Source organism: Maylandia zebra, linkage group LG7 (assembly GCF_041146795.1).
Source record: "Maylandia zebra isolate NMK-2024a linkage group LG7, Mzebra_GT3a, whole genome shotgun sequence".
In the NCBI taxonomy this organism is placed as follows: domain Eukaryota; kingdom Metazoa; phylum Chordata; class Actinopteri; order Cichliformes; family Cichlidae; genus Maylandia; species Maylandia zebra.
The window spans coordinates 54617610-54628834 of record NC_135173.1 but is presented as its reverse complement, the minus strand read 5'-3'; the positions used below and the strand labels follow the sequence as shown (position 1 = coordinate 54628834).

The window sequence follows — 11225 nt, the reverse complement described above, 5'->3', positions numbered from 1 at the left end:
TGCCTGGCTGAAGCACGAACACTTCTTTCCTTTTTTGGTTTGGCAGGCACCAATTTTTCTTCATCCTGACACCCAGCTCTTTTACCCTGTTTCTTCCTGTGTTTGACTCCTGCCTTCTGCTGCCCAGGCCGGTCAGATGGCTCTGATGCTCGCTGTGAGCTCTCTTACACAGAAACTACCCACCATTCTCACCTCGTTTCTACCACCTCACCAGGCATTGCCCCCAGTGTTCATCCTGTCCCTTCTCTGTTGACTATGATGTCTATCAGTAAAGTACCATTGCCTTTTTTCCCCTATAAGCAAGATTATGTAGACCTTTTTCAAAAAATGACTATTAATGACTGAATTATTAGGTGAGTTTGTGACCTTAGACTGCAAAACCTGGCCTTGATAACTCATCAGAGTAGTCTTGCCTCTCTTGGCGTTTGTACTACTGGAAATTAAAAGCGAATTTCAGCTTTGAATGAGCTGTAAATCATTTATCAACCATTCAGAATAACCTGTGCCCTACAGTTCTCACCATTTTAATTAATATTCCCCACGAGCTTCATTGGTGTGAGAAGAGAGAGCGTGTGGTGATAATTCAATTCTACAGCAGTCCTGCAGCTCAGAGATTATCATTGTTTAATTTTACGCTACAGCACTGTTGGTGAGTGAACATGTGACAAGTTATAAAATAAAAGAAAGAACAGATTAAGGGGTATCTCGTTTTTTTTCAACCTTTTTTTTTTAACCGTTTACGAAGTACGATGTTTTCATCAGTGAAACATGCGATCTCACAGTCAGTTTGTTGTATTTCCTCTTCCTTTTGTTTTCTTCATCTACTCATGTGATTTATATTTTGCCCATTTCCAGAGCTTTTTTTTTAAAGCAGTGCTTGGGTGCACAAGACAGAAAGCTTCCATGAAAAGACAGATTATAAAATTATGTTGTTCGGCTTCCCGCTGCACTCGTTTCCCCAGTGTACCACTTTGTCTCCAATTCCTGAGCGCTTGTGTGACTGAGAGCACTCTGAATCATTTCCCAGCAACAGCAATAAAACACAATGATATACAAGGTCCACCATCAAAATTTGCTGTTGCCATGGTAACAGTCAGCAGTTTTCAGCAAGTGATTCTTGGGAACATTAGTCTGGAAAGATATCTCTATTTCACCGAGGTTAGCTAATCCGTTCATTTAATTTCCCCGTTTGTTTAAGCGTCACCGCTACCATGTTATTTAGTAGAATAGATGCCGATGTAAGCAATCTTGAAAGCAAAACAAAACTGTTTTGTAAAACCCTAATGAATGTCATATGAAGCTGGCATGCAAGGACATTCAGCAGTCACAGTTTCATGCCAGTGAAGCCCTTTGTACACTGACACATGCCATCAAAAGATATGGATGTTCCTGTCAGAAGGGTACATGTGTCTTCAGTACAATATGTTGCATGTGACATGTATGGACTTCTACATCAGATGGTTCGTTATTTCATGGTGCAGACCATCCTTGTGTATATGTTTGGGTTACTGTGCAGCTCAATATGTCATAATAAGGCTCACATTTAAATCAGGTTACATATTGGGCGATAAAAATACTGTAAGAGTTAGTAATTATTAGTTTTGTGCCATATCATAAAACTGAGACTTGAAAGGTTTTGAAAAACAGTCGCTGCAACAATGTCTGTGAAACATTCTTGATGTTTTGGGCCATTTGTCAATTTGGGACCAAGATCCAACAAACCACAAACACTAAATTAACTAATAAATGCATTTGTTGGATTCGGAAAAGACAGTGCAGAAACTTTGATTTGCTGTGGACAAGTCAAATCGAATAAGTTAAATCAAATGTGGCACCACGTACTGGGTTTTATGCTGACCGCACATTCAGAGCCATTGGTCATGTGCTTCTCTTACTGGTTTATTGAAGTGGGTGGGAGTTGTTTGGCAAAGGTGATGTCACATATTTCCCTGAATCAGTTTGATATAAAACAGCTATAATCAATATTTTCGCGATAAACCAATCAAACTCAGATATATGTATATATATGTTGTGTGTGTGTGTGTGTGTGTGTGTGTGTGTGTGTGTGTGTGTGTGTGTGTGTGGGTCCTTCATTGTTGAATGATTGTGTCCATTGTGGTCTTCTGCTGCTGCTGTCCATTTACTTCTAGGATCAATGTGATGTGCCTTCAGAGATGCTCTTCTGCCATCTCTGCAGTGATTATTCGAGTTGGTATTGCTTTCCTGTCAGTTCAAATCAGTCTGGCCATTGTCCTCTGAACTCTGGCATCAACAAATCACTTTCACCCAGAACTATTTCCCCCCTCTCTCTCTTTTTTTTTCTTTTTTTTTTTGGACCATTTGCTAATCCCTAGAGAATCAGCAGTTTCTGAAATACTCCTACCAGCCCATCAGACACCAACAACCATACCACATTATAAGACACTTAAATCACGCTTTCTCATTCTGATGCTCAGTTTGAACCTCAGCAGATCGCCTGGAGCATGCTTACGTGCCCAAATGCACTGAGTTGCTGTCATATGATTGGCTTACCATATATTCGTGTTAGGGCGCATAAGAGTAGGCGTACCTAATAAAGTGGACGAATATAGGAGTGTATGTATACTGTAGTAGGGTAGCATGGCATGACAAATAGTCTGTAACTCGTGCATTATGATTTTCTCTCACTGAATTCCATTCAGCTGAGATCCTCCACTTCACAAGTATTTCCACTGGACAAAACGATGTTGCTCTGACATCAGACATTTTTTTAAATTTTTTTTTGCATATGTTTTTCTGTGCTGTTACATGTGCTGTTATCCAGCAGCAGCCTTTTTGGCTTGTTTTTTTGTGCACATGTTAGGAAGAAAACTAATTGCTTTACAGAAACCACATGGCTTTGAATACTTGCCTAAAGTAGAAAAACTCCCCTTTTTTTTTCTGCAATTGCTGCAGCTCAGCGGCTCGGACTTTGCAGAGAACTTTTTTTCTTCTTTCCTTGCTGTCTCGGCTGAGGAATTAAGTGTAATCTGAGTCAATATTTATGCATTAATCACCCTGCTGGAATTCCGAGGCGGCTGCACATTCAAACGTGCTCTCGAGTGAACTCATGAATGTCCGTGCTGCTTTCAGGCTTGGACTCCTGGTTCCAGCAGGAGTTTCTTGCTTGCCTTAGTTGATAACGAACAGTACGATCCCTCCAAAATACAGTGCAGATTTTTTTTTAAAGAAATAATAAAAATAAAAAAGGACCCGACAACTTTAACAGAGGGGTAGGAAGAGAGAAAGAGAGAGAGGGAGAGAGAGAGAGAGAGAGGAAAGAAAAAAATAATAACGTCTGGCAACAGTCGATATTAAAAACATGCAGAGGGAGACAAGCTCGGGGCCTTCCAGAGTCAGGAAAAAGACTTCGGAGAGCTGCAGACGGGAGATGGGTATGGCATTTGTATTTTCCCCCTGCCCAATGATTTGTATATGAAAACATAGCGCTTTTATTCTCCCCCCTTCTGGGCTCTGCTTCTGAGTGATCAGCTGATGAAGAGACTAGCAGCTCGCCGCTATGCTGGCTTGCTAATTCTCTCCCCCACAGCTGCAGCCGATCCCGATAACCAGCCTGCAGATTGCAGTCAGGTAAATATCCTCCTCCATGTCTTTTCTTCACAGGCTCAGGATTCAGCCAGGGTACATCGCATGGGAAGAGAGGAAGAGATGGATAAAATGTGTGTGTATGTGTGTGTGTGCGCGCGCACGCCAAGGAAAGAGAGAGAGTGTATGCGTGTGTGCGCAAGAGGCAGGGAGAGAGAGTGTGTAGGTGTGTGTTGTAACAGATGAGAGGGAATCTTTGCCAGATTAGTCAGGGAAGAGGCAGGCTTGTTAGGAGATAGCACAGGCATGGAGCATCACATGCACACTCTGACACCCTTCCACTCCACATGCACAGTCAATCAGGCAGCTCTCAGCTGTGTTATACATCTTTGAGGATTACCCTCTATCCCTCCAGTATTCCGCTGGAACGATTGCTTCCCCTTAGAGGGAGTAGCGGGGCTTTTCAAAGCCTACATTTGAGCCCCGAACAATGATGAGCAGGATTTCTATTGTTGTCTCTAGTGCTGTTGTCTCCTCTAAGTCAGCTTCTGCTATGTCTTTTTTATGGTTGGAAGTGCAGGCATGTATCTTCAGTCCTGTTTTTTTTTTTTGGTTTTTTTGAGGTGGGGGGAAGGGGGGGGGGTTATTGTTATTGTTTTTCCATTTTTTCTAATTCTGCATGGCACCGTTCGCTGCTCCTCGGATCAGTGTGTGTTAAATATCTCAAGTTTGCGTCCTTGAGAGATCAGCAGGCGTGCTGTATTATATGATGTGAAGGCTGATGTGTGTACTGTATGATCCTGTATTATTGATGCATCAATATTCTGTTCAGATTGGACAGCATGCCCTCTCTACCCCCCCTCCAGCTGCTGCTGCTGCTGCTGCAAGAGCTGCTTGTGCTGCTTGTGCTGCATGCACACTCACTCTTGTTTCTGGCCTCTAATTGCCTTTGTGGAAAACACAGTGGTCGCTGCATAATCGAAAAGGAGCGGATGAAACGGTTGAACATAACTCGGGATGCAGCACGCACCCTTGTCAAACACCACACACCTAAAATAATGATTCCGGCTCTCTTTTTTCTCTCTGTCTTGCATGCACAAGGCTGAGTGCAAAGCAGCAAAATATAGATTCATATTTATGGCACAATGGCATTTTTAGACTCTGTGCTTTGACAGAAAAGGGCTTCCTCGAATCCATTCCGACTCGTCGTGCATTAAAAAATAAGCATCCCCTCGATAATCATCTCACATCAAAGCCCACAGATCAAATAATCTGTCCTAAATTTGCAGAGACGGCACTGGGTTGCTTCAGTCCATATAAATTCAGATGCTATTGTAATAAATAAATGAGTCCTAATTCATTTGAATACAAAACCATGCTCTGTAATTCCAAATGCCTGAATTCCAGCTGCTAATTAGATGGAGACTTAGAGTGCTTTAATTTGGAGGTTTTAAATTTAGAATCTGCAGTTTGTCGTCTTAAGCGCTTCAGGTTTGCGTCTGGGAAAAACACGTACTATGCGTTTTCCCGAGAGCTTTGACATGAAAATCAAAGAGGCCAAGTTAGAATAAACAGAAAATAGAAGTTTTGAAATGAACTCTTTCCTCCCATTCTCTAGCAAATATTCTCTCTCCTCCTCAGTCTTTGTGTTGCTGAAGTAGGAACTAAACAAAAAGAAAATACATGTGCATTTACAAGATTTCCCCACCCACAGCTCGAGGCAAGAGAGAACGGTTCTCTAGAGGACATGGAGGAGGACATCAGTCTGAAGAAGCGTAAAGGTGATCATCAAGCAGTGAAAGACCTGAAGGCTGGGCAAGAAACTGGCGAGAAAGTCAAAAGGAAGCGAGGGCGCCCACCAGCTGAGAAACTCCCTCCAAATCCACCTGAACTCACCAGAACACTGAACACACTGGTGGATATGGTCATGAACTACAAAGATGGGTGAGGGATGTGAAAGACGTTTGGGCTGTGTCAAAAAAGTCACTATTTTTAGATCTCTTTTTAATTACAAAAATGAATATAATGTTTTATTTGATAATATTAACCTTTTGATGAGCATGATCTCATTCATACTGATTGATTTTAGTTTTTTTCCATGTAATCTATATTCATTATGCATAAATTTAAATATTTCAAGCTTTTTTGATTTTATTTTGACTATTATGGCTTGTACCGCATCAGTGTGGTACGACATGGAGGTGATCAGCTTGGGGCACTGCTGAGGTGCGACTGAAGCCCGGGTAGCTTTGACAGCAGGGCTTAGCCTGTATTAGGTGGTTCTCATCTTCGGTTTGACGAAACCTCATGTATTCTACGAGCAATTGGGAAATAGATTTGGGCCTGTGCTGCCAAGTCCTCCTGGAAAAGGAAAACCAGATCCCCTTCAAGCTTATGAGTAGATGGAAACATGAAGTGGTGTAAAAATCTCCTGGTAGACACCTGTGTTGACTTTAGCCTTGATAAAATACAGCAGACAGACTGCAAACTTTGCACTAGACACCTTGGATTCAGTGGCTTTTCACGCTTTCTCCAGACTCTAGGGCCTCAATTTCCAAATGAAATGCGGCATTTTCTTTTCATCTGAAAAGATGACCGTGGGCCACTGAGCAACGGTCCGGTTCTTTTTCTCCTTAGCCCAGGTAAGACGTTTGTGATGCTGTATCTGGTTCAGCAGTTGGCCGATGTCAAGAATGCAACAGTTGTAGCCCCTTTCCTGAAGAAAGTCTTTGCATAGTGGCTCTGACTCTCTTTGTGAAGCTCTCCCAAGTTCTTGTATAAACTTTTCCATTAATATACTTTAGTACAGCACTTTGTATATAGCAACCCCTTTTCACTAATCACCTTCTGTGGCTTACCTACCTTGTGGAGGGTGTTGATGATTGCCCTCTGACAACTGTGAAGTCAGCAATCCTTCCTGTGACTGTGGCATTATGTACTGAACTCAAATGAGACATACACACTATTTAAACTCTAAGAAAAAGATTCTGTTAATCTAAGGTACTGGACTTCCGATTTCCGTGAGCTATAAGCCATGATCATCAAAATGAGAACAAAAAAGGCTTGAAATATTTCACTTGTGACAAATAGAGAACACATGTAGATTCTAAAATTACATTTGTTGAGATGGTCTTATAGCAATTCCTACAAAACTGTACACCTGATTACAGCTTAAAGGGGACCTGTTATACCCTATTAGACAATTTTTTGTATAATGAAGTCAGCATATGTGTAAGTAATCCCAAAGGCTAAAGCTCAGGGTTCAGTATAAACACACTCAGAGTTTTCAGCTCTTTGTGTTTGTATGGTGTCAAAGCGAGGGGATATCCCTGATGCAGTCATTTCAGGCACTCAGCTCCGAACGTAGGCCCAGTGGCCCCCGCCCACCTGCTGTTCAAACCTTCTGTTTGCGAGGAACAGCCAGCCAGAACAAAGCTGGTTCAAAGGAAGCGGGCAAAATAGTTTAGTTCATACAGTGAATAAACTGTGGTACTGCACCAGGGTCTAGGATGAAGCTACTGTAGCTGAATTCAAGACTAGAAATACGGAATTAGAAATGACCGTAGTAGGTCCCCTTTAAAACTGATTGATTAAGGGATTCTTTTGATATTATCATTATTATTAAAAGTATTATATTTAAGTAAATTGGTCTATCCAGGGACAACAGCACTGTAGTGCAATGGTTAGTTCTGTTGCCTCAGCAAGAAGCTAGCCGGACCTTTCTGTATGATGCATGATCTTTGCATTGCAGAAAATGGATGGATGGATGGATGGATGGATGGATGGATGGACGGATTGTGCAGTGGGATATTTTAACAAGAGAGTTTTAACAAGAGAGTTTTTTAGCCTAGCGACTCAGTGAGGAACCAGAACACTTATTTCTCTCACCCCCTGCTGCTGGATTGAAGCAGAAGTAAAAAATTTCAGCTTTAAACATTTTGCGAGTCTAACCTAATACCTCACAGGGATTTCAGGGAAACCTGCCTTAAAAATCCCAGTGCAGCTACTCACTTTGTCAAGTTTTGAATGCTGAACATTGAATCAATCAGCAGTTTATTTTGGGATTGTGCCTCCTTCATAATTTAGTCATGAAAAGACATTGTATGTAAGTGTGGACTGCAAGAAAACATTATCAGGAATAAGAAAACAAAATGTCTTACAGATATTGACAGAATAATTAAACATTTTTCCTATTGTCACGAGATTAAAAGAAACATTGTGTTTCTAGGTTGGGACGGCAGATCAGTAAAGGCTTTGTGCAGCTTCCCTCTAAGAAGGAGGTACCTGAGTACTACGAACTGATCCGAAAGCCTGTGGACTTCAGAAGGATCAGGGTTTGTGTCACTGAATACCCTCACAACTCCGACACAATACAGATTTCACAGTTACCTTTTCTACGAAGATAAAATTGAATGAAAAGGGGGTGAACCATAATACATCAATGGCAAGTGGGAGTCTATTCAGTATTCAAAACCTTCATTCAGTAAACAGTGATTAAGAGGACTTAACTAGAGCTTAGGTATACTATATAATACAAATATGTCAATGTATTTTAAATACACATGGGTTGAACAGAAAGAGCCTTAATATTTTTATGCTTAACAGACTCCACAAAACTAGAACTTTTCTATTTATCGCCATTGTAAGAGCTAAACGCTAGCATGTTTCTATTAAGCTGATGGTTTAGCACGTAGGTTTACCATGTTCCCCCCATCATCCTTACAGTCAGACTGTAGAAAAGACAGCATGTGGTGTAAAATTGTTGTTGTTGTTTTTAATTAATGTAATACACACATAAAAACAACCAACAAAGGCCAACTACACACTAAAGTTAAAGTCAGTTGATTTTTGAGGATTAGAAAAAACAAATGTTGTACATATAAACAGGCTCATTTATACCCAATGTTGTTGCAATTACTTATTATCAACAGATTAGTGCCTCCAATAAGCTGACAATAAGTTGACTTAACAACAACAGCTGGTTATAAGCTAACCTTATGCCAGCTAATGTTAGGCTCGAATGTCCCAAAAATCAAACGTTGCCTCTGACAAACAGTTTGATTTCGTTCTCGCAGCGTAGGAGAATTTATTCACTAAGTGTCCAAGTCCACTTCAAAGAAACTCGTACTTACAATGGCTAACAGCAGCTAACAGAGGCTAACAACAGCAAAAATGGCAGCACTTAGCGACAGAAAAGTTCAGGATATTCTCAACAACTCACCTCAGTATCGCCGTCATTGGACAGAAGTTAGCTTAACTGAGTCATATTGGACTCCTTTTGTAAAGCTTTACACCCTCCTCCAAATTTAACAGACATGGACACATACTGACAGCTGAGGTCAGTGAGTGTAGGTGGCGACCAGACTTGTTTGTCCTACAACAGCCACCATAGCTAGATTTATGCACTTGGGAGAGGTAAGAAAACATAATTCAGTTGACTGCAATGTGCAATCTACTGACATCTAGTGGTGAGATTTTATACACTGCACTAACTCCAGAATATCACTTTGCCAGCCAAAATGTAGTTTCAGCACCAAACTTCCCATAAAGTCACAACCTGTTGTGTCTACATTCTGGCTTTGCTGCAAAAAGATTAACAGTAGTCATGTGACATGTGACGGTGCTGGTAGCTATTTTGTTACCTTCTCTGTTTGAGGTCTTAATGCTAAGATGACTGACAAGTCTAATTTCTTATTTAGTGTACAGACTTGAAGTGAGTGAGTTTTTTCTCATTTAATTCTCAGCAAAAAACTGAATAAGTGTGTTTTAGAAAAGTTCAGGAGACAATCAAGTATCTTTGTATTTTTGTCCTTTTTTAAAAAACTAAATAATGAACCAAATCAGTTTATAGTTTTATTGTTGTTGTTATTTGTCTGTTTTTATTACTGTATTTCATAGGAACGTGTTCGCAATCACAAGTACAGAAGTGTGGGAGATCTGGAGAAGGACATTTTCCTTCTGTGTCACAATGCTCAGACTTATAATCTGGAGGGATCACAGGTGAAGGGATTTCAGGAGGAATTCTTTCATTCACAAGCAGCAAAATAGTTTTTCTCCACGGTTCCTGTTATAAAAACTCTGATCGCGCGTGTGTGTGTGTGTGTGTGTGTGTCTGTGTGTGTAAATCACTGCAGATCTATGAGGATTCTATTGTCATTAAGTCTGTTTTTGAGAGTGCGAGACAGAGAATCGTCACAGATGAAGAACAGAAAGAGACGGTTAGCGCCAGTCACAGCAATAATGGCGGTGGAGCTGAAGACCAGTTTGTTCCATCAGCAGGTGAGGGCTGTGTTTTAATAACTAGGGTGAATGGAGAAAAAGGAGTAACATTTTTGTTTGTCTGCAGTAGTGTTTTGTATTAGACTTATCATATATTTCTTTCCCTTTTTATAACCAGTGAAACCATTACCAGTTCAGATCAAGAAGGGGGCTAAGGAGCAGAGAAGCAGAAATACTATGGCCAAGAGGGTTCACAGTGATTTAGACAGCGATGAGGATCTAGAGGATAACACCACAAAAGATGAAGGTTGAACTAAAAGACCCTGCTCTTTTTGTATCCTTGTCCATGTCTATTCTCTGCCACATCCCTTTTCATTGGTTTCTTTATGTTGTTGTGTTTTTTTAATTAAAAGAAAGCTCTTTGAAAATAACCGTGAAAGGACTCCTCAGTGTGAAGCACTTATAAAACAGTGCTTGTTTTTTAGATGACTCACATCACTCAAACACATCTTGCTGCACAGTGCTGTTCTTCTCATTTAGCTGGTCTTTTATAAGAATTATGATTTACGTTTTATCTGCTTTAGTCCCCGTGATAGCTTCTGCAGATATAATGTAAAGCACCAGTTTCATTGACTGTTTTTAATCAATATATTTGATTGTATGAAATGCCTTCATATGTCTTTGGAGCATGATATGTATCTCTGTCCTGAAGCTGGCTCCTCCAGAGGAAAACCTGCTGATGATGATGTGTTCAGGGCCAGGGCATCGAAGCACACAGGAAGGTCCGTTTAATGAATCGGAGATGAGCAAATTAGATTTGTTTAAAGTCTCTGAATGTGATTTTTAGAGTGGATACAAGTAAAAAGACATGTGACAAATACTGGTAGTATGCCTTTTGTTTGTTTCTGATACTTGATGGAATAAGTTTGGATCTAACCAGGGGTACTTAAGTCAAACATTTGTATCCCTTGTGCTACAGTATATTCACATATTGTACAGTTTGTGTGAAAAATAACAAAATTTCTTTTCATTTACTGTCCTACTATTTGGGGAGGATGAAAGACATCATTGTTAAGACAATCCCTCAAAAACCTGTATCACTTAAACACTTGCAAAATAAATTTTACCAAAAAGTCCCACTGGTTGGTATCAATTATTTTTAACCCGGTGAGCAGAACGAGATGTTAAAATGTTTATGTATTTGAACTGTATATAAAGAATCTGCCAATAGATGGTGCAAGAGAACCGTTTGTCTGGATCTTTGTCTATACAGAGACAGAATTCATTGAAATATACATTGTACAATATCATGTAGCAATTTAAACAGTATAAGAAATAAATGCAAAGAAATGTGATATATGCTAAGTTTATATTTACATGTAGTGCAATTTAATGTTATTATTATAGCGCCAAAGGTGCTTTATATTATTAGGTAAAGAGCT

The 11225-nt window shown here is 40.2% G+C and overlaps 1 protein-coding gene across 2 annotated transcripts; it reads left to right on the top strand.

Annotated features, from left to right (window-relative positions):
* Positions 1 to 3322: 3322 nt before the first annotated feature.
* On the top strand, positions 3323 to 10918 carry LOC101485439 (SWI/SNF-related matrix-associated actin-dependent regulator of chromatin subfamily A member 2). 2 transcript variants are annotated; one of them, XM_004549879.6, is made up of 6 exons: positions 3323 to 3609; positions 5279 to 5508; positions 7793 to 7898; positions 9463 to 9564; positions 9699 to 9843; positions 9962 to 10918. In XM_004549879.6, the coding sequence occupies exons 1-6, from the start codon at positions 3514 to 3516 to the stop codon at positions 10093 to 10095; spliced, it is 813 nt and encodes a 270-aa protein (XP_004549936.1). In that variant the 5' UTR covers positions 3323 to 3513; the 3' UTR covers positions 10096 to 10918. The 2 variants fall into 2 exon arrangements, with proteins under 2 accessions (XP_004549936.1, XP_076742820.1); XM_076886705.1 differs by lacking the exon at positions 3323 to 3609 and adding an exon at positions 3649 to 3698.
* The last annotated feature ends 307 nt before the right edge of the window (positions 10919 to 11225 follow it).